This window comes from Onychostoma macrolepis, chromosome 20, assembly GCF_012432095.1.
Source record: "Onychostoma macrolepis isolate SWU-2019 chromosome 20, ASM1243209v1, whole genome shotgun sequence".
Classification (NCBI taxonomy): Eukaryota; Metazoa; Chordata; class Actinopteri; order Cypriniformes; family Cyprinidae; genus Onychostoma; species Onychostoma macrolepis.
The window spans coordinates 17,722,352-17,746,314 of NC_081174.1; the positions used below are offsets into that span (position 1 = coordinate 17,722,352).

Consider the following 23,963-nt stretch of genomic DNA (forward strand, 5'->3'; position numbering starts at 1 on the left):
ATATGTTTCTAAAATTTTCAGCAGTCATTACTCCAGTTTTCAGTGTCATGGGATGCTTCAGAATCCATTTTAATATGCTGATTTGCTGCTCAAGAATCTTTTCTTATTATTATCATCAATGACAAATACAATTGTGATGCTTAATATTTTTTGTGGGAACTGAAACATTTTTTCCAGGATTCTTTGATGAATAGAATGAATAGTTCAAAAGAAGAGCTTTTATTTGATATAGAAATATTTTGTAACTTTCTTAATGTCTTTATTGTCACTTTTGATCTATTTCTTGCACCCTTGCTGAATAAAAGCTTTTTGCTTTTTATGCATGTATGCATTTTTAAATTTATTTTAAAGAGTATAAAAACACAGTCCATCCATTTATTCTAAATCAATATTTTTTTCTGACTGGACAGTTGGTTGTTACATATGAATGAATGTGTTTCAAATAGAAAAGTATCTGTACATAACAGTGTTGTCATAAAACTCATTTCTATGTATTAAAATAAAATTATAGTTTGTGTGAGAAATTACACCACATCTGATCAATAGTCACAATTTTATTTTTTGAAAAACAAAAAACACAAAACGTACTTGTACTCTGTGTAGTGTATCTGCCAAAAAATAAAGTGAATAAACGCCCACATATTGAATACAGTAGGCTTAGATAGATTAAATGAATGAGTCTACAGAGTGAACATTTCAAAGTTGTTACTTAACAGTTTCGCACTAGAGGGCGCTAAAGTATCAACAACAAACCATTTTCGTTTGTTTTTGTTTGGGGTTTTTACAGAAAGCTGGTGGAGAAACGTGTCATAATGTTCCTGGAGCTTTCTGTTGTCTACATTTTCTCCACTCGGACTGCGTATGTGAGATATGTTATATCATATGCATATGTTTTAAATAATTAAATAAAAAAATAAATAAGTTGTGCCAGAAATGCATTTTTAAGAGTGCCAATGAAATCTATAACACTGCAAACTTACAAAGTTTTAAGACATTGCCCCTATATCATTTTCAGCATCATGGCAGAAATGCCTTAAACAAATGCTTGTATGAGTTTGTTTGTTTGCAGGCAGCACATGAACAAAAATCTAGTGTTCAGACTTCTTGCACTAGACTCCTCCCAGAGGTTGTTGGATTGACAGCTGTTTTGAAGGCTTTGGGCTGCTTACAGAGGCGTGAGAAGGAAGTGCTCTGTTTTGGAAATCACATGCTGAAGTTCTTTCACAGGCAGAAAGAAGAGGAGGAGACAGAGCTCAGAGTCCCAAGACTGTTCCTGTCCCAGCTCAAAGCATCCCTGATTGGCTGCCTGGCTCTTTGCTATGGAACAGCCCACTTCCTCCACAGCCCAGCAGTTGTATTTTAACCTCTTTGGCCCTGTGCATGCTTTTTCCGCAAACCATGTGATTGTTTGAGCTTGTCTAAGCTTTGCAGCCTTGACAGGGCTCCTTTATCAGCTTGCTTGCCCACTCGTGCTGGAATAGTCTGGAATGCCGCAGCTGGATCCAGTGATAACACTCTGGTTTGGGAGCTGCACACTGCACAGTTTCCTGTGACAGCAGAGGAGACGCTTGCAGAAAGCAGAGAGGGAGGAGTGGCTGTGCAGGCTACGTTTTCCCACAGGACAGGTCTTGATATGTGTAGAATACTGAAACAACTCTATTTTCAGTGAGGTTTTTTTCTTTCTTTTCTGTCTGTTATGTTTTCTTACTAACTTTGCCACTGTGTTGTGCTCAGTAGCTGGAGATGTTTGCCGTCACTGCCTCTGTGCTCCGGCGAGGAGCTTTGAGATACCGGGACAGCCAGTGCACCATGGCAACCATTGTGTCTGGAAACAAGACCGCACAGTGAGTTTGAGGGCCCCTGCAGATCAGGTGGATCGGGTGCCTTTTTAGGCCAAGGACCTCCTTTTTTGGATACAGAGATGTTACAAATTGCATAAAATTGAGTGTTGCATTTTTATGCTCCTAATATATTCATTTCATTTTTAAAATCTAATTATTAAATGATATAGTTTGGGGTCAGTGATTTTTTTAAAGAAATAATTTCATTCAGCAAGGACGCATTAAATTGATCAAACATGACACTTTTACAGAGACTTTTACATTATTACGTTTTTTTAGTTTTTTTTAAACTTTCTGTTCATCAACAAATCTTGAAAAAAATTCTACCAAAAATATTTAATAGCACAATTATTTTCAACACTGATAATAATAAGAAATGTTTCAAATCAGTATATTAGAATAATCATGTGACACTGAAGACTGGAGTAATGATTTATCAAAATCTTCTTTGCCATTAAAGGAATATATTACATTTTAAAATATATTAAAATATAAAGTAGTTCTTTAAATTGTAATGATATTTCATAATATTTCTGCTTTTACTGTGTCAAATAAATGTAGCTTTGGTGAGACTTAAAAAGCATTTAAAAATCTTACAGACCCCAAAATTCTGTATATAATATGTCATAATCTATTAATATAATTACTTACATACTTTATATCTACATTGCACTGCCATTGTTATTAATCATTATCAATGTATATTATATTTTAATTGTACTTAATACACTTTATGAGAAGGACATTAAAACATTTAGGTGAAGTTCAGCTTTAGGATAGTAACTTAATAGTACTTTTGTTAAATACATGTGTTCATTTATTATTTGAGATCAAACAATAATTCAAAATACCCTTTTAAGACCCTTTAGTTAGATTTAAGGCCATTCTTCACTTTATGTCTAGACAGGTGAAGGATCGACTGAAGAAGGAGGTAGCAGAGATGAAGAATCAGTTCTCAGGCTCCAGGCCTGGCTTGGTTGTCTTGCAGGTCAGTCTGGACCTCTCGCTCATTATTTTGGCCTGTATAATAAACCTTGGGGCGATAGCTTGCTGTATAATTCTGTATAAATCTCTCCTGATAATCTGACTCATCTTTCTTCTTTATTCTTTTTTTCATTCGTTCTACTCCAGATGGTCATTTGGTAATGTGCCATTTTCTTTTCTCTCATGGTTGTGTTAAAATAGATAATCTCCCTATGGCTTCATGGTCATGTGTTGATAAATGATAAAAGTGTGCTACGTGAAAGAAAGGTGTGTTAGTTTTAGGTCACCATGATAAGATAACATTGATATGGTGTGTGACTCATTTCTTGGACCATAATGATCTCACTGCCTGAACTGTGTTGTTTTGTTGTTCTTATAAATATTTTTGGTCTATTTTGATCAAAACATTTTTGACCATTACATTTAAATAACCAGATTTAAATCTTTAGAAAAAAAAAATGCATTTAAATTTATTTACAAATATTGTTATAATGTTTATGTATTCATGAATGTTCATATTTATTAAATATATAAAACATGCAACATTTACACCGAGATGTTAGGTATTTTTATATTTACACATAAATAGTAGCACATTACACATAATTTTGAGAAAAACATTTTCACAGAAATATTACCACATTAGACATTTACAGGTGCATCTCAATAAATTAGAATGTCGTGGAAAAGTTCATTTATTTCAGTAATTCAACTCAAATTGTGAAACTCGTGTATTAAATAAATTCAATGCACACAGACTGAAGTAGTTTAAGTGTTTGGTTCTTTTAATTGTGATGATTTTGGCTCACATTTAACAAAAACCCACCAATTCACTATCTCAACAAATTAGAATACTTCAAAAGACCAATAAAAAACATTTTTAGTGAATTGTTGACCTTCTGGAAAGATTGTTCATTTACTGTATATGTACTCAATACTTGGTAGGAGCTCCTTTTGATTTAATTACTGCCTCAATTCGGCGTGGCATGGAGGTGATCAGTTTGTGGCACTGCTGAGGTGGTATGGAAGCCCAGGTTGCTTTGACAGTGGCCTTCAGCTCTTCTGCATATTTTGCTCTCTTGTTTCTGGGGTTCAGGTCTGGTGAGTTTGCTGGCCAGTCAAGCACACCAACACCATGGTCATTTAACCAACTTTTGGTGCTTTTGGCAGTGTGGGCAGGTGCCAAATCCTGCTGGAAAATGAAATCAGCATCTTTAAAAAGCTGGTCAGCAGAAGGAAGCATGAAGTGCTCCAAAATTTATTGGTAAACGGGTGCAGTGACTTTGGTTTTCAAAAAACACAATGGGCCAACACCAGCAGATGACATTGCACCCCAAATCATCACAGACTGTGGAAACTTTTCTTATCTTATCTTTTTCTTCCACACTTTTTCCTTCCACTCAACTTTCTGTTAACATGCTTGGATACAGCACTCTGTGAACAGCCAGCTTCTTTGGCAATGAATGTTTGTGGCTTACCCTCCTTGTGAAGGGTGTCAATGATTGTCTTCTGGACAACTGTCAGATCAGCAGTCTTCCCCATGATTGTGTAGCGTAGTGAACCAAACTGAGAGACCATTTTGAAGGCTCAGGAAACCTCTGCAGGTGTTTTGAGTTGATTAGCTGATTGGCATGTCACCATATTCTAATTTGTTGAGAAAGTGAATTGGTGGGTTTTTGTTAAATGTGAACCAAAATCATCACAATTAAAATAACCAAAGACTTAAACTACTTCAGTCTGTGTGCATTGAATTTATTTAGGCCCGGACATGTACTGGCTTAAGCAGGGGGACACGTCTGGCACTGCAGGATTTGAGTCCCTGGCGGCGCAGTGTGTTACTGATGGTAGCCTTTGTTACTTTGGTCCCAGCTCTCTGCAGGTCATTCACTAGGTCCCCCCGTGTGGTTCTGGGATTTTTGCTCACAGTTCTTGTGATCATTTTGACCCCACGGGGTGAGATCTTGCGTGGAGCCCCAGATCGAGGAAGATTATCAGTGGTCTTGTATGTCTTCCATTTTCTAATAATTGCTCCCACAGTTGATTTCTTCACACCAAGCTGCTTACCTATTGCAGATTCAGTCTTCCCAGCCTGGTGCAGGTCTACAATTTTGTTTCTGGTGTCCTTTGACAGCTTTTTGGTCTTGGCCATGGTGGAGTTTGGAGTTGGACTGTTTGAGGTTGTGGACAGGTGTCTTTTATACTGATAACAAGTTCAAACAGATGCCATTAATACAGGTAATGAGTGGAGGACAGAGGAGCCTCTTAAAGAAGAAGTTACAGGTCTGTGAGAGCCAGAAATCTCGCTTGTTTGTAGGTGACCAAATACTTATTTTACCGAGGAATTTACCAATTAATTCTTTAAAAATCCTACAATGTGATTTTCTGGATTTTTTTTTCTCATTTTGTCTCTCATAGTTGAGGTATACCTATGATGAAAATTACAGGCCTCTCTCATCTTTTTAAGTGGGAGAACTTGCACAATTGGTGGCTGACTAAATACTTTTTTGCCCCACTGTATATATATATTTATATATATATATATATATATATGAAGAGTTCAGATGCAAAAGCCTCTAAGTGCCGTCTGAAATGTTCTTCTAAAATTAGCATTTTTACTCACTCTCCCATATTTATGTTTAGTTATTTCACTTTAATTGCATAGAAAATGACCTATACATTGCCAATAGAGTAAAATTACTGAACCTAAACATAGGAGCCTGATAAAAATGCTCATTTTAGATTAAAATTTCAGACGGTACTTAGAGGCTTTTGCATCTCTTCATATATAAATTATTTAACACATTTTCTTATAATTCTGTAATGCTGTACATTCTGCATAAATACACTACTGTTCAAATGTTTCAAAAATGAATTATTTTATTCAGCAAGGACACATTAAATGACCAAAAGTGACAGTAAAGATGGTTTTTAATAGTGCAACTGAATTTGCAACTTTGATAGTAATAAAAAAATGTTTCCTGAACAACAAATCAGCATATTAGAATGATTTCTGAAGGATATTGTGACACTGAAGACTGGAGTAATGGCTTCTGAAAATTCAGATTTGCCATCACAGGAATATACAGGTGCATCTCAATAAATTAGAATTTCGTGGAAAAGTTCATTTATTTCAGTAATTCAACTCAAATTGTGAAATTTGGGTTTTTGATAAATGTGAGCCAAAATCATCACAATTAAAATAACCAAAGACTTAAACTACTTCAGTCTGTGTGCATTGAATTTATTTAATACAAGAGTTTCACAATTTGAGTTGAATTACTGAAATAAATGAACTTTTCCACGACATTCTAATTTATTGAGATGCACCTGTATATGATTATATATGATATTATTATGTAAAATTTAAACCAGTATTACATTTGAGTGAGTTGTTTGCTGATTCTGTTTTTATAGGGACATAAAATCGTAAAATATCTAAAAGTATTAAACTAAAAATATCTAATTTATACACATTAGATCAAGTACATTTTGTACTCTTTTCACACACTCATATACCCTGTGTTTTGTTGTAGGTTGGGGACAGAGATGACTCAAACCTCTACATCAGCATGAAGCTCAAGGCAGCGGCTGAGGTTCAGTGAGCTGATTTACAGAAATCATGTTTATCATAAACCTCTTGCTGACACCGTCTTCCTCTCTTGCATAGATTGGGATCAATGCGAACCACATTAGGCTTCCCGAGACAGCCACAGAGGATGAAGTAAGAGAAACATGCCCCAAGCAATAACAACAGCGTTATTCGCCTTGTCTTGTTGTGTCCTTGCGTCTCTCTTTATACATCCATGCGGCATTACTTACAATTCATTGTAATGAAAATTAGAGCCTTTGGACGTCTTCAGTTCATATTCATTTTGAACCATGCAATTCATTCTGATCTAGTTTTGCTCAGAGTTTGGAATAGATAAATGCATTCTGAGCTATTAAATAAATATGGCAAATAGCAAATGAAACAATTTTGTGACAAAAAGGATTCGATTCCGAAGGCTGATCCCACTGATTTTCTTAAGGTCCTGCGAATTATAGTTGCAGTGAATGAGAATCCTGCGGTCCATGGCCTCATCGTACAACTACCGCTTGACTCCATCAACACAATAAACACAGAGAAAGTAACCAATGCTGTGGCCCCAGAGAAAGATGTGGATGGGTAGGTGTTATTTGCTTGAAATGTATGTTTGAGAAGCAAGACGGCGAAAATGGGCCTGATAGTGGATTTATTCGTGATAAACTAACTGGAATAGACTGGTAGTGCAGACTTTTTTTCTTTTTCTTTACATGTTGTTGCATATTACACACTTTTTTTCCCATCGTTTGATCCATTGGGCCTCTGCTAGATCTAGTTTCCAGGTTTAACCACTCCTCATATTTTAATCATATTTGGCTCCCTTATCTGTTTTTTCCACTCAAAAGTCAGAAGGCCAAAGGCCTTTTTTGTTGATGTGTGTGAATATTGGCCTTTTTTTACTGATTTCAGATGAGTTATCTAAGTAAAAATAGTTTTGAGGGGCAACTGAGTCTAAAATCTGCACAAATAAGCAATATCTGCAGGCTCTTTAGACATCCTATGAGAGTTTCATCAGATTTATGCAGCATACTTATGGGGAATAGATCACTTGTGTTACCATATGTGATTTAAAATGTGTTTTATTGTTATTACTGACAGGAGCTATATTGAGCTTTTTGATTGGAAGCTGCTGGTTGTCATTTTAATAGGAAGCTTTTAATAGGAAAGGTGTCGCAGAAAGACTGAAATCTTCAAAACTGTTTGTCAAGATTGTTTCAATAACATATTTCAAATCAGTAATACGATCTTGCAACGATGCTGTCAGTTTGCTTCTTTAAAGGGTTAGATCACCCAAAACTGAAGATGAAGATTCTGTCATTAATTACTCACCTTTATGTCGTTCCAAACCTGTAGACCTTTGCTCATTTTCAGAACACAAATGAAGATATTTTTGATGAAATCCGAGAGCTTTCTGACCCTGCATAGACAGCAACGCAACTGACATGTACACAAGGCCAAGAAAGGTAGTAAGGAGATAGTATAATAGTTCATGTGACATCTATTGGTCAACCGATATTGGTCTTTTGACAGCCGATGCCGATATCTTGGAAAGCAGGGTGGCCTATGGCCCATGGCTGATATAAAGCCGATATAATTTTATTTATTTATTTTAATTTTATTATATTTTACAAACAATATAAAAGCAATTGTTACAATATGTTTTTGTATACATTTTAATTCCTTTGTTTAACAGTTCTATCTGATTATTAGACAGATTTCTGTCCATGGACAGCGAACCTCTAGAGGGAGAATGTGAGCACTGTGACCGCCGTCAAAATAAAAGTCCCACCACGAACGCATCAGCCAAACAGAAAAACTTATCAGCCGATACCAATATTTGAAAAATGCGAAATATATGCCGATATATTGGTCGACCACTAGTGACATCAGTGGTTCAACCCTAATTTTATGAAGCTACAAGAATAATTTTTGTGCACAAAGAAAACAAAATCAACGACTTAATTCAACAATTTCTTCTCTTTCCTGTCAGTCTTCGGCACGTTAATGAGAGTACCACGATGCATGTGTGTGATGCTGCTGTAAACAAGGCGCAGAGCATCCGGGTTCTACGTTAGAACACAGCAGCACCACACGCATTTGTCATGGTACTCTTGCGAACGCACTGCGAAGACTGACACCGAAGAGAAGAAATTGTTGAATAAAGTTGTTATTTTTGAACCACTGACTAGTCACATGGACTATTTTAATGCTGTCCTTACTACCTTTCAAGCCTTGAGTGTTTCAGTTGCGTTGTTGTCTATGGAGAGTGAGTAATTAATAACAGAATTTTCATTTTTGGGTGAACTAACCCTTTAACTCAAATCACACTGTAAAAAAAAAACAACTGTATTTTTAATGCTGGTGCAAAAAAACAAAAACTTACTCCTGCTTTAGATAAAACAAAGAAACATGCCTCTTTCCAAAAGGTTACAGTTGCCATATTAGGTGTAACAAAATGCCAAATAGTCAGAAAAACTTCCTTAATGCATAGCCATTTTTTTTTTTTTAAACCTCCACAGAACATTGTTACTGTATATTATTTAATGTGTCTTCCTCTCAGCCTGACCAGTATAAATGCAGGGAAGCTGTCTCGTGGAGACCTGGGCGACTGTTTCATCCCATGCACTCCTAATGGCTGTATGGAGCTCATCAGTCAGACCGGTGGGTAGAAATCTTGTGAAGCGCTACCCATGAGCTCTAGCTCTCATCAGTCAGAATCATAGTGTGATTGTCTAGGGGGCCTTCGTACTACAGCACAATCAGTGTGCAGTGTGATTGGATAGGTGTGAAATCTATATATACACACATACACAGACAGAGCGGTGCAGTCTGATGACTGGGTGGTGAAATGAGCCGTCACCCTAAGGAAATAAAAGAAGGATCCAGAACATTCTTTTTTAGCAGCACATGTAGGTGCGGCAGAAAGGGCACATCGCAGAAAGATAAAGAAAAGAGCTCTGATTTAAAACCCAGCGAGTTTCTTTGCTGCCTACTGCTTACATGGGCAGCATCTCTAAGAAGCATAGAAATAAATAAAAATATTTGGTACCATACCTCATTTTAATTATAGAGAATGTTTTATTGGCACTGTAATGTTGTGAAATGTTATTACAATTTAAATTAACTGCTTTTCATATAAAATATATTCAAATGAAATTTGATGGCAAACATTTTTTTAGCAGCCATATTACAGTCACATGATCCTTCATAAAGGATTCTAAAGGATCTGTTAGTTTGGTGCTTAAGAAACCATTTATCAGATTATCAGATTTAAAAACAGTCGTACTGCCTAAAAGTCTTGTGAAAACCATGGTACTTTTTTTCAGGATTCTTTGATGAAATAGAACATTTTGTAACGTGATAAACATCTTATCACTCTTGGTCAATTTAATGCATCCTTGCTAAATAAAAGTATTAATGTCTAAATAAAATAAAATAATAATTAAATTAAAATTAATAAATACATACATACCTTTTGAACAGTAGTATATACTGTAATGTACACCCAAAATTTCTATCACAATGTCGACCATCTGGTATTTTCTTTATGCTGAGCATTCTGCCTTCTTCACAAAATATACATGTGATGCTTCTTTACAATTTGGCTCAAACAAGACAGTGCAATTAAAATGAGACCTTTAGAACAGGCTTAGTGTCAACAGTGCATGTTAAAATGCTCACTGAGTTTTGGAACGGAGCAAGTGTGATTCATGTGTGCAGGTGTGAGTGTGATGGGGAAGAATGCTGTCGTGATTGGCCGCAGTAAGATCGTTGGAGCTCCAATGCACGATCTGCTCTTATGGAATCACGCCACAGTGACCACCTGTCACTCAAAGACCCTTGACCTTGCTGAACAGGTTGGCTTCATCTGCTTCTCTCACGCTCTATTTTAAATCCCTTTAAATCCCAGTTTTGAACATGAGCATTTCTTCAGCTAGACAAAGAAGAACTCATGATTCTGTTGATAAATTTAATGTTTGCTTTATCGATATTGAGTACAGACCTTGACCTGGCATGCAGTCCGGTTTAACGAATGGAGTAGGTGAATGTTGGAGTAACTTTGAGCATCTTGTTTTCTTTAGGTGGGCAGAGCAGACATCTTGGTTGTGGGTGCTGGCAGAGCTGAGATGGTGAAAGGAGAGTGGGTGAAGGAGGGGGCGGTGGTCATAGACTGCGGTATCAATCATATACCAGGTCTCTCTGCTTGACTCTATCTACTTGTTTGAAACAGTAATGGAATATCAAATAGCTGCTGCTTTTAGCTCACATGTTTACCTTTGACTCTCACACAGACAGCAGTAAAGCCAGTGGGAAACGGGTGGTGGGGGATGTGCACTACCCCTCAGCTAAAGAGCGAGCTGGATACATCACCCCAGTGCCTGGTGGAGTCGGACCCATGACTGTAGCCATGCTGATGAAGGTATCATATCAGGGAAAATATCAGGAGCAAATGACTTTGTATGCGTTGTTTGTGCACATAGACCCAATAAGGTAAAATAAGAGAGGACAACAATTTTATTGGCAGCAACTCCTACTGACAAATGATTGCTTATTTTGTATAAATAAATGACAAAATAAAAGACTAAAAGCAAACATTTTAAATGCTACAATTGAATTTAGGCATCACAACAAATTACATTTTAAAATATATTTAAAAAGCAAAATCATTTAATTCATTTTATTTGAAATAATATTTCACAGTATCCAATTTTTTACTGAATTTTGGCAGATAAATGAACCCTTTGTGAGCATAAGAGACTTCTTTCAAACGTTAAAAAACCATGCTTATAAAGATACTGTACAGTATGAAAGGGCTTTTTACAAATACTCATTTGGATTTTGACCAGAATACAGTAGAAAGTGCAAAGCGGTTTCTGCAGACGTACACTCCAGGAAAATGGAACATTGATTACACAAAGAAGAAACCCCAAGAGCCTCAGCCGTGGTATTGTTGTGGCATGCATGCTTATATAAAGACTGTTTAATTAAAGCATATTCTGTAAAGTGACACTTTTGTGACTCTTGCTGACCCATGTGAATGTCTATTGCATTTTCTCAGTGATGCTGACATCTCCTGTTCATGCCAAAGCAAACCAATTGGTCAGCTTGCAAGAGAGGTGGGCTTGTTTTCTGAGGAAGTGGAGCCATATGGTAGGAGCAGGGCTAAGATACGACTGGATGCTCTGAAACGCATGGAGAAACAGCCTGATGGGAAATATGTGGTTGTCACTGGGTAGGATGCATCCTGAAATATAATTATGTGCATTAGCATAAGTGTAGAAACTTTTCACAAGCGCCAAATGGGCTCTTACAACACTTCATTAAGCGTGGATCACACACTGCATTCACATCCATCTTAAGCTCTGTCATCGAGCAGTTCGACAAAAAAATAATGCTTTCATTTTGTTATTGTGACCAGAATTACTTCTACTCCATTGGGCGAGGGAAAGCGCACCACCGCTCTCGGACTGGCTCAGGCTTTAGGGGCCCACCTGAATATCAACGCTTTTGCTTGCGTGAAAGAGCCTTCCCCAGGATGCTGTTTTGGTGCTAGGGGTGAGGGACAAACTTTTTCCCCCCCAGGTTTCCAAGATTATATCTATGGAAGCCAATTTTCCACTCAATAAGAAAAAATACAAACTTACTACATACTAAGTCATAATTATGTGATAATAACAAGATGAAAAGTCATAATTATGACTTCTAAAGTCATTAAAAGTACAAAATTATAAGATGAAAAACCCTGACAAACAGTTATATAAATCGAGATGAAAGCTATAATTATGACAAAAGTCGATAGTCATACAAAGACAGAATTATTATGATATCAACTACGATGAAATTGTGACAAAATGTTGAAATTAAAAAAAAATCTAATTTTGAGATGCTAAATCATAATTATGTTATAAAATCATTGCTGATGATTTTTCTTGCTGTGCAGCTTTATATCTCACAGTGTGGCTTATTTCTTAAAAACTTTATTCACAAATCTAGCAATTAGGCCTAACCATTTCATTTTAGACTCTGAGACGAAAACAGGCCTTTATAACAAGTTTATTATATGATTTGTTTTTTGTTTGTTTTTTTCACTTGAGGTCATGGGTTCATTTTGTTCACAGGGATTGCTGTTGGAGGTGGATATTCTCAGATTATCCCGTTGGAGGAGGTTTGTTTGAGACCCTTTTGCAACAAAGATTTTAAAGTATATTTCATCAAATGGAACGTGAATATTTTCCAACACATTGATCCCAGGTCAGCCTTCAGTCTTCAGGTCAAAATGAGCTAATTTCTGCCGCCAGTAAAGTGGTGATGGACACTATTAAAGCGCATGCTCACTATGAGACCAAGCTCTCTGAGAAGGTCAGGTTTGTGTTTAATATGTGTGTTTGTACAGTTTGCATTTGGTATGATCTCACACATTTAAATCTTGCAGGCTTTGTTTGACCTGTTGGTTCCTCTCAAAATGGGGCAAAGGTCCTTTTCTCCAGCACAGCTCAAGCGAATGAAGGTAAATCATAGAAAACGCATTGTATAGTAAGATATTCATTTCAAATCCATTGCAGAAGTATGATGACATGGTCACAGTGTCCTTCATGACCTGCAGAAACTGGGCATTGAGAAATCCGACCCCTTGACCTGCACAGGAACCGAGATTAGACGTTTTGTCCGATTAGACATTGACCCAGACACTGCAACAGTATGTATCTGACCTAGTGCCTTTTTTGATAACGTAATTAAGGGTGATTTGTTCATTTTAATGAGTGTCTGCGCTGTTCAGAATCCTGGCTCTCTGGAAAATGAGATCATGGCTATACTGTCACTCAGCAGCAGTGTGGAGGAGATGCAGCAGAGGCTGGCCAAGATAGTAGTGGCTACAAACAAATCTGGAGATGCTGTCACCACAGAGGATTTAGTCAGTATGTGTGTTCACGTGTTTGTGTGTGTCAGTATATGTGTGTGATCTAATCTACACAACCTTGTCATCACAGGATGTGAGTGGTCCGTTGGCCATGCTATTGAAAGATGCCATGAAACCTGTCTTGATGCAAACTGTAGAGGTAAGATTTAATAGCGCAAAATGTTACATGACCACTGGAAATGTCATTGTCATTTTGTCTGTATAAATATTTTAGAATCACTGTACACAAAATCCTTCTTATTTATTTATTTATTTCAGCTCTGCCAGATTCTGTTTAAGCACATCTCAGTCTTTCTCTCTAGGGTACACCGGTGTTTCTTCACACCAGCCCATTAGCTGATATTGCCCAAGGCAGTCCTTCCATTCTGGCAGACAAACTGGCTTTAAAAATGGTTGGATCCGAAGGTTTTGTAGGTGAAGAAGGAATCTAGTTCATATATATATATATATATATATATATATATATATATACACAGTGGGGCAAAAAAGTATTTAGTCAGCCACCAATTGTGCAAGTTCTCCCACTTAAAAAGATGAGAGAAGCCTGTAATTTTCATCATAGGTATACCTCAACTATTAGAGACAAAATGAGAAAAAAAAATCCAGTGAATCACATTGTAGGATTTTTAAAGAATTTATTTGCAAATTATGGTGGAAAATAAGTATTTGGTCAATAACAAAATTTCATCTCAATACTTTGTTATATACCCTTTGTTGGCAATGACAGAGGTCAAACGTTTTCTGTAAGTCTTCACAAGGTTTTCACACACTGTTGCTGGTATTTTGGCCCATTCCTCCATGCAGATCTCCTCTAGAGCAGTAATGTTTTGGGGCTGTCGCTGGGCAACACGGACTTTCAACTCCCTCCAAAGATTTTCGATGGGGTTGAGATCTGGAGACTGGCTAGGCCACTCCAGGACCTTGAAATGCTTCTTACGAAGCCACTCCTTCGTTGCCAGGCGGTGTGTTTGGGATCATTGTCATGCTGAAAGACCCAGCCACGTTTCATCTTCAATGCCCTTGCTGATGGAAGGAGGTTTTCACTCAAAATCTCACGATACATGGCCCCATTCATTCTTTCGTTTACGGATCAGTCGTCCTGGTCCCTTTGCAGAAAAACAGCCCCAAAGCATGATGTTTCCACCCCCATGCTTCACAGTAGGTATGGTGTTCTTTGGATGCAACTCAGCATTCTTTCTCCTCCAAACACGACAAGTTGAGTTTTTACCAAAAAGTTCTATTTTGGTTTCATCTGACCATATGATCATCCAAATGCTCTCTAGCAAACTTCAGACGGGCCCGGACATGTACTGGCTTAAGCAGGGGGACACGTCTGGCACTGCAGGATTTGAGTCCCTGGCGGCGCAGTGTGTTACTGATGGTAGCCTTTGTTACTTTGGTCCCAGCTCTCTGCAGGTCATTCACTAGGTCCCCCCGTGTGGTTCTGGGATTTTTGCTCACAGTTCTTGTGATCATTTTGACCCCACGGGGTGAGATCTTGCGTGGAGCCCCAGATCAAGGGAGATTATCAGTGGTCTTGTATGTCTTCCATTTTCTAATAATTGCTCCCACAGTTGATTTCTTCACACCAAGCTGCTTACCTATTGCAGATTCAGTCTTCCCAGCCTGGTGCAGGTCTACAATTTTGTTTCTGGTGTCCTTTGACAGCTCTTTGGTCTTAGCCATGGTGGAGTTTGGAGTTGGACTGTTTGAGGTTGTGGACAGGTGTCTTTTATACTGATAACGAGTTCAAACAGATGCCATTAATACAGGTAATGAGTGGAGGACAGAGGAGCCTCTTAAAGAAGAAGTTACAGGTCTGTGAGAGCCAGAAATCTTGCTTGTTTGTAGGTGACCAAATACTTATTTTACCGAGGAATTTACCAATTAATTCTTTAAAAATCCTACAATGTGATTTTCTGGATTTTTTTTTCTCATTTTGTCTCTCATAGTTGAGGTATACCTATGATGAAAATTACAGGCCTCTCTCATCTTTTTAAGTGGGAGAACTTGCACAATTGGTGGCTGACTAAATACTTTTTGCCCCACTGTATATATATATATTTATATATATATATATATATATATATATATATATATATATATATATATATATGAAGAGTTCAGATAAAGCCTCTAAGTGCCATCTGAAATGTTCTTCTAAATTAGCATTTTTAATCACTCTCCCATATTTATGTTTAGTTATTTCACTTTAATTGCATAGAAAATGACCTATACATTGCCAATAGAGTAAAATTACTGAACCTAAACATAGGAGCCTGATAAAAATGCTCATTTTAGATTAAAATTTCAGATGGTACTTAGAGGCTTTTGCATCTCTTCATATATAAATTATTTAACACATTTTCTTATAATTCTGTAATGCTTTACATTCTGCATAAATACACTACTGTTCAAATGTTTCAAAAATGAATTATTTTATTCAGCAAGGACACATTAAATGACCAAAAGTGACAGTAAAGATGGTTTTTAATAGTGCAACTGAATTTGCATCTTTGATAGTAATAAAAAAATGTTTCCTGAACAACAAATCAGCATATTAGAATGATTTCTGAAGGATATTGTGACACTGAAGACTGGAGTAATGGCTTCTGAAAATTCAGATTTGCCATCACAGGAATATACAGGTGCATCTCAATAAATTAGAATGTCGTGGAAAAGTTCATTTATTTCAGTAATTCAACTCAAATTGTGAAATTTGGGTTTTTGTTAAATGTGAGCCAAAATCATCACAATTAAAAGAACCAAAGACTTAAACTACTTCAGTCTGTGTGCATTGAATTTATTTAATACAAGAGTTTCACAATTTGAGTTGAATTACTGAAATAAATGAACTTTTCCATGACATTCTAATTTATTGAGATGCACCTGTATTGCATTTTAAAATTTATTCAAATAGAAACCAACAAAGATTTTAAAACAATTTTAAATTGTAATAATATTCCACAATATTGCTGGTTTTTGGGCCTTGGTGAGCAACCTTGTTGCATTTTGTTGACTTTTGAACCGTAGTGTATTATCACTATATCTAGGTTTAGGTTTGTGTAATAGAAACAACAAAAACTAATGCACAAACTGTCACAATATTCAAACTCTGCCTAATCTACTCTTTCCTGTCTTTACAGTCACTGAGTCTGGTCAGGGGGCTGACACTGGCTTGGAGAAGTTTTTCAACATTAAATGTCGCTACTCAGACCTGCGGCCAGATGTGGTAGTGATGGTGGCCACTGTTCGTACCCTGAAGATGCATGGCGGTGCCCCCTCTGTGAGTCAAATCCACAAATTTATAGACAGTTTTCATTATGTATTCACTAGAGCCTATAACACATCGGTTGTGCTTAAGCACTGTTGTGCTTGTTCTCACAGAGGCAATATCTCACATTGCCTTTACACTTGTTTTCTTTCTTGTTTATAGGTCCAAGCTGGTTTGCCCCTTCCAAAAGAGTATTCACAGGAGGTAGTATACTCATTCAAGTTCTGTAACCATTTTATGTACAATTCTGAATGTTCATATTTGTAAGGGTTAAGCCATATTACTGCAAGAAAATTTGAATGACATTTCCGAAATTGAGTGGATGAGTTTAGTATATTTCACATGATATATTTTCTGCAAAGCAGAACCTAAAGCAGCTGGAGAGAGGCTGTTGTCATCTGAAGAGACAGGTGGAAAATGCACAAGCATTTGGTTTGCCAGTGATCGTAGCTGTCAACAAATTCAGGTACAATATCCAACAGCAAACCAAAAGTGCTGTCTGTGTGTATTTTGTTTAGCTATTTGTAACTAGTCACATTATTATCAATGTGCATCCATCCATTTTCCATACCGCTTTATCTTCTGCAGGGTCATGGTGGGGATTATTACCAATGTGTACTATTTTATGCTTTTTCACTCATATATCTCTAATTATAATCTAATATGCTCACGAGCCAAACTGAACCACACACAGTACTCCTACTCTGAGTGAATGTGTGTGAATATGGGCTCTGATTGTATTTGGCGTAGCTCTGATACTGACGCTGAGCTGGAGCTGGTGTGTGGCCAGGCGAGGCAAGCTGGAGCCTTTGAAGCAGTGCAGTGCACTAACTGGTCTAATGGGGGCGCAGGAGCGCTGGCTCTGGCAGAAGCTGTTCAGAGAGCAGCTAAACTGCCTGGACAGTTCAGGTTCCTCTATGACACACAGGTGAGAAGTGGCATAGTGGGTAAGATTTGCACTGGCAACTTAAATGTAGGTTTAAATCCCACTTTTACAACTGAAACTGATACTAAATGTACTGTGCTTTGTTTTGTGTAAAAGCATCAGCTGAATAACTTCGTGGTAGAGGAAGTGAAAGGATATTTGTTTGCGCCATCATTAAATTCCTTATATAAGTGTACAGTGGAGCAATTTTACTTTCAGTTACTTTCAAAAGTTGTTGTTTTTTTTATTACCCAGTGTCTTTGTGCTCTTCTTTCCCACACATATTCTGAGCTCAATTAACACTTTATATATAGAGCTGTTTCATTACCAGCCAATGACTTTATAATGCATGAAATCTTTTTAATTGACAAGGCTTAAATATAACCAGCATGAAAACTTTTCATAGCAAATTAAGGCTAGGAGAAAGTCTGTATGTATTAATTACAGTAAGGCACCACTGGTGGAATAAAGCCCAAATCCATTACTCATACCAATGCATTATTAAACACAGATAAATGGCTATTTTCAGATTCCAGTTGCAGATAAGTTAAGGACTGTGGCACAAAAGATGTATGGTGCAAAAGATATCGAGCTGTCTCCAAAAGCAAAAGAAAAGCTTGCACTTTATACAAAACAGGTAAGCTTCATTTTTATTACACAGTAAGTCTGTTTAATTATATATACATATAGCAGCCTAAAAAATTGTTATTCATAAACCTCTCAGATATTTGTTTACTTATAGAACATACGTTATTAATGAGATGTTTGTCATCAAATACAGTGTATACTAAAACATTAATACTTATACTCTGTTAATTGATGTGGGTTGGACTAATCAGTAGAAGCAGCTAAGAGTTGTATGACATACAACATTGTATGATTGTATAACAGAGTTTTGAAGGAATGAGTTTTGGCTGTTTAATATTATATGTATGCCTGTCTGCCTGAGGCAAAGTGTAACATTCTGTCTTATTCCACATTTTCTTCATCATCTTTGTTTTTCCTATTTTAAAGGGCTTTGGGAATTTGCCGGTTTGCATAGCTAAGACACACCTGTCCTTGAGTAATGACCCCATGACGAAGGGAGTGCCTATCAACTTCATGCTGCCCATAGCTGATATCAAGGCCAATGCTGGAGCAGGTTTCCTCTGCTGTCTGACTGAACCGGTGAGCTTTATACTCCATATCTATAATATTAGAACTAGATATATTAATACTCACATTCTAAATTTGAGGACAGCATAATTTTTTTAATTAACAAGGAATTTGTTAATTAAAGTGATGACAAAAGTGAAGACATTTATACTGTTACAAAAAATCTATTTCAAATAAATGCTATTCTTTTGAACTTTAAACAAACCTGAGAAAAATATATAGGCTACTATTTTTATGCCCCCATTTTTTTTTAAAGTGAAAGGATGAATGCCTTATAAACAGTGACATTTAAGACTTGCATTTAATTCACCCCAAAATGGGCCATTTGCACATTTTCACGTAAGTTCTGCTACTTCATGGAGTAAGGATAATTATGAAATTAATATTAGCCACAACAGAGGTGCAAATTTTGCAATACATAATTCAAATTTGAAAAATTAAATAGACCGCAGCAATTAACATTTTGTCAGAACCTCTAGTAAATTACAAGCTATTTGTTTAGTTGTCTACTGAGAATCATAGGAGAATATGATCTCTATTTGAAAAAAAAAAAAAAAAAGAGATACATTTTTCCAGAATTGTACATATTCCTATGTTTGACTGACTGTTTCTCCCATGGCAGTGACGGGCAAATGTAATCCCTCCCTCCCCCTCCCCCATACCATTTACAATTTTTATATATAGTGAAAAATCCATTATAAAACACTCGTGCTTTTAAGCCAAATACAAGCTGAAACGACTCTCCGCAATCTCTGATCTCGGGTTTCTCTGTATTAGAGCTGTTTTAAACTTGCTGTTTGAACGCTGCTCGCTTACTGGATGCTTGGACTGAAAAGTTTACAGGAGTTTACCGGTTTAAAAATATCTGATCGCAAAAACCTGGTCCTTTTGATTTTTCTTTTCATATTATAATGTACTGATTCAAATTAGAAATCAATAATTAATTATTATTTTGCCATCTTGTCTGGGGACAAAGCAGGCGCGGGCGCAATCATCAATCATATTTAAAGGGAAGCCAGCGCGTCCTGACCGCATCACTGTCTTTACTGGGTGTTTTTAGGGAATATTTGCATTTATTCACAGACGATTTGATTAGCGAATCATGTGGTGGACTGTCATTATTTTGGCTAATGCGAGACACCACTGAATGCGCATCAGAGGGTATTTAGAAGTAGGTATAGGCTACATAAAGCCGACTGATAAGCCTTATACCTGAATATACCCTGCACTACACCACTGAGACTGACGAAACCATACATCAACAGATTCTTAGCTTATTGACAAATATCTGATCTTGTAAGATGTTCTCCCTTTACACAGAGCACTGTCCCACTAAACATTAGACGTCTGACGGACGTGCAGATTATGTCTATATTGCGTCCGTCGGTCCAAGACCAATTCTGCACGTCTACACGACATGCAAACTAGGTCCGCTATTTGGACGTCTAACCAAGACCCCATTTGGACGTCAATATGCAGTTCTACATTTGAACGTCGGACTAGGTAACTTTTTTTGGACGTCGAAGACATGTGCAGAAAATTGACATTATTAATGAATGTAATATTTATTTTATTTAAGACAAATATCAACATTGTTCTTATCAGCATGGTTAATGAATATCAATATAGGTTACCTGTGATGAAACATTATTTGTTATTTAAATATTTATTTATTGAGTATATGATGTCTAAAATGAGTTTAAGTTTGATGTAGAAAAGACGTCCACAAAGACCACATTTGGCCTACAATTAGCCCTTATACAGAGGTCCTGTGGACGTCAATACTGGACGTTCATTAGACGTTGGAAAAAAGACGTCATCTGGCGTCACAGTCTGCACCTTAAGGGGACCAAAATTGGACGTTCAAAAACGAAGTACAAAAGACGTTGTTTGGACGTGTCTTTGCTCACTGGGGTAGGCGTGATCGCCAAATCGAAAGTGAAAGTGAAAGGCGCGAGCGCTCATTCAAAAGCATTTCAATTTCGCGCATGTTGATAGCGGCTCCCTGATGCGTGAAAATACAGTATTAGCACGTATTTGGGTGTGGGCGGTAAGAAAACGAAAAAGAAAAAATATATGAACCTCCATTGAATATCACAACAATTTTGTGATTGGCTGTTATGTGTGGGGCCAGGGTGGGCCAAGCTTCTGACTGGGTGGGCCAGGCCCACCCTGGCCCCCCCCCGTGGAGCCGGGCCTGACTGGTGGTGTACATAATTAAATTAGCCCAATCACATTACACCATCTCCCCATACCTGAGGAAGGAAAAACATAATAGCAAGTGATTGTTGTTGTCAACCATTGTTAATGATTACTGGCTGAACACACTAATGGAAGATACAATGACAAGATTACATGAACACTGTGTTACGTACTTGATATTTTTGGGGATGTTTCGTAACATTTATATGAGACACAACTGGCACTGGGGCAAACCAAGAAAAATGACCAGGAAACGAGCAAACATGTTTAACAAGAGTTTCAATTTATTTTGAGAGGTGCATATTAATAATCGGTAAAGAAGATAAATTATGGGAGAAAGGAGAAAACTGAGTGACGCCAAAGCAAAGAAATAATCAAAAACAAAACAATCCCAATAACTAAACCCCAGCCCAACTAATCTAACTACCAAACAGAAAATGTAGAAATAAAACCGCAGACTTCAGTGTATCCGACGCCCAACTTAAACTACCCTAATTAATAACAAAAATACATAAGTGGCAGTCACTCCTTACCTGGAACTAACAAGAGGAGAAATAAAGTTAAATACAAAAACTCACCTAGCTCCTTTTCCCAAAATTATTTTAACAGGTCTCAAGTGACAAACGCCACATTAGTCTATAATAACTGATCTCAGTGTTAACTTAGCACCGCAAGTCAAGACAATAGGTAAAGCACCAATTCATTAGCAACAGGTGTTTCCAAGCTCAACAATGAAACAGGTCTAATGAACCTCATCACAGGACTTAAAAGTCTCAATAAACTAATACGGTAATTTAAATCACAAGTCAACTGAACAGTTCACCAAGGCTAGTCAAGTGAAGTCATCTTTATTTATATAGCACTTTTAACAATACAGATTGTGTCAAAGCACTTAACAGTATCAAATTGGAGGATAGAGTGTTAGTAATGTATAATGATAAGATTAAACACTCAATTTTCTCAATTTTCAGTTTAAGGCATTTCATTATTTCATTATGCTAATGAACTAATAAACTTTCTTTTTTTTTTACAAATTATATAAGTTTTAACAAGTTATTACGCCATTAACCAAGCTCTGGATAAGGCACTAGCAATTATATTTTCTTATCCCTTTTTATGCTTAATCACCAAATTGTAACCTTGTACAATTAAAGACCAGCGCATCAAACGCTGGTTATGGTTATACATGCGAGCTAAGAACACTAAAGGATTGTGATCAGTGAACACAGTTACAGGCATATGTATTCATATGTATCAAAGAATTTCATGAGCGCACAAGTAATTACAGGAGCCATTATTTTCCGCAGCGGAATCGCTTCTGGAAAACAAGTCACCGCACACATTATCATCAACAAGCACTGATTCCCAGTCCTTGTCTTAGGCAAGGGACCAACGCAATCGATAATGACGTGCTCAAATGGTTCCCCCATAACAGGTATAGGAACAAGTGGTGCGCGCGGAATTACTTGGTTCGGCTTTCCTGAAAATTTACAAATATGACAGGTTTTGCAATATTTCGTTTCATCAGACTTTAATCTGGGCCAAACAAAGTGATTCAGAATTCGGTTATACGTTTTCTTACTGCCCAGGTGTCCAGACAAAACATGATCATGGGCCAAAGAAAGTACAACTTGTCTGTAACACGCAGGAACAACAAATTGATTTACAGTAGACCACTCAAAATCATCTGAAACATTTGTGCACCATCTACGCATTAGCAATCCGTTATCCACATAATAAGCAGTTTTTCTCTCATGTGCCATCTCCAAAGGTACAACAGAAGAAAAACATTTACGCAGAGTAACATCAGCTCCTTGAGCTGCAACAATATTATCTCAAGTCACTGGTAATTTTACATCATTCAACATTGAATCAGGTTTTTCGTCTGGCTTACCTTCATCAGCCATCAGAGTACCATGCTCAAAAATAGGTGCCATAAAGGTTGTAGCCAAATCATCTGCATCAGCAAGTTTACGAGCTTGTGCTCGCGTAATGGCACAAACAGGAAAGACTTCAGGGAATCTTTCATCAAACTGATCCGACATATCAGGTTTGTCACAAACTTCTAACAAAGGTGTAACCTTTCCACCAGCCACATCATTACCAAGGATAAATTTTACCCCGCACACAGGCAAATTATCACGCACCCCGACCTTAATCATTCTGGTGTACAACTCTGACCACAAATGAATCTGATGTAAAGGAACTCTGACAGTCTCCATTCCAATACCTCGTACCAAAACATAGCTATCGCAAAAGGTTTCATCCGAAAAAAGAAATGCGTCTTTAGCCATGATTGTCTGCATCGCACCTGTATCACGCAACATAGTCGCCTTGACCTGGTTTGTGGACTGAGCATCAGCAGAAACCAATCCTTCCAGAGGTGGTTGACCTCTAGTCAGAAGATGTCATTGATTCATTTCTGTCCCCCTCAGTCAGTCGCTTATAGGGACAGCAGGGCCGGTTCTAGCCATTTGACGCCCTAGGCGAAATCCATATTAGATCCCCCACATATATATATTATATATAATATAATTATATATAAATTATATATAATTTATTTTTCAGACATCAGTTTCTTGTTACATTCAAATTGGTTGTCATAGTAATGACACTAATTTGTGGCATTGTGAGTTCCGCAAATCTGAAGGCATTAGGCCTATTTGTAAATTGACTGTTAAGATAAAACATTTTGCACAGTTCATTATCTGTGATACCATTAGGCTACTGGATGCCTGTATAGCTCTATGTAACAATCCCTAGTTGCCAAGAAATTGTCATCACACATAAATTAATTTTATTACATTTGGATTTGGATACATGTTTAGATATTATCAAAAGCTACTTTGACTTTGTCTGTTTTTTTTTTTTTTGTTCAATTATTTTGTTGTTGTTGTGTCAGTTATTGCATTATTATTTCAGTCAAACCTATAAAACCCTTTGTTACCCCAAACTACATAGGCCTATAAAAGTCTGATCAGTGACATAAAAATAATCAGAGGGCGAATTCCAAACGGCTTTTTTGCGCCCTTGAAGGGCACTTCGGGAAGGGGACGCCATTTGTAGGGACGTTCCAAACG

The 23,963-nt window shown here is 37.1% G+C and overlaps 1 protein-coding gene across 2 annotated transcripts in view; it reads left to right on the forward strand.

The window, feature by feature from the left end:
* Positions 1–1,116: 1,116 nt before the first annotated feature.
* Positions 1,117–23,963, forward strand: part of mthfd1a (methylenetetrahydrofolate dehydrogenase (NADP+ dependent) 1a, methenyltetrahydrofolate cyclohydrolase, formyltetrahydrofolate synthetase) — a 29,963-nt gene continuing 7,116 nt past the window's right edge. The window contains exons 1-26 of one of the 2 annotated variants that reach the window (XR_009267532.1): positions 1,117–1,625; positions 1,735–1,844; positions 2,745–2,829; positions 6,359–6,418; positions 6,493–6,546; positions 6,854–6,990; positions 8,969–9,069; positions 10,129–10,265; positions 10,491–10,602; positions 10,701–10,828; positions 11,256–11,353; positions 11,468–11,641; positions 11,828–11,964; positions 12,528–12,574; positions 12,661–12,768; positions 12,842–12,916; positions 13,013–13,105; positions 13,187–13,321; positions 13,398–13,466; positions 13,630–13,741; positions 16,474–16,613; positions 16,764–16,805; positions 16,964–17,067; positions 17,352–17,529; positions 18,056–18,163; positions 18,541–18,693. Coding sequence is in view for 1 of the 2 variants with exons in the window: in XM_058755223.1 (XP_058611206.1) it covers positions 1,744–1,844; positions 2,745–2,829; positions 6,359–6,418; positions 6,493–6,546; positions 6,854–6,990; positions 8,969–9,069; positions 10,129–10,265; positions 10,491–10,602; positions 10,701–10,828; positions 11,256–11,353; positions 11,468–11,641; positions 11,828–11,964; positions 12,528–12,574; positions 12,661–12,768; positions 12,842–12,916; positions 13,013–13,105; positions 13,187–13,321; positions 13,398–13,466; positions 13,630–13,741; positions 16,474–16,613; positions 16,764–16,805; positions 16,967–17,067; positions 17,352–17,529; positions 18,056–18,163; positions 18,541–18,693 (2,685 nt within the window). In the remaining variant the exon portion in view is untranslated. The remainder of the gene's footprint in view (positions 1,626–1,734; positions 1,845–2,744; positions 2,830–6,358; positions 6,419–6,492; positions 6,547–6,853; positions 6,991–8,968; positions 9,070–10,128; positions 10,266–10,490; positions 10,603–10,700; positions 10,829–11,255; positions 11,354–11,467; positions 11,642–11,827; positions 11,965–12,527; positions 12,575–12,660; positions 12,769–12,841; positions 12,917–13,012; positions 13,106–13,186; positions 13,322–13,397; positions 13,467–13,629; positions 13,742–16,473; positions 16,614–16,763; positions 16,806–16,963; positions 17,068–17,351; positions 17,530–18,055; positions 18,164–18,540; positions 18,694–23,963) is intronic. The other variant, XM_058755223.1, reaches the window with a different exon arrangement.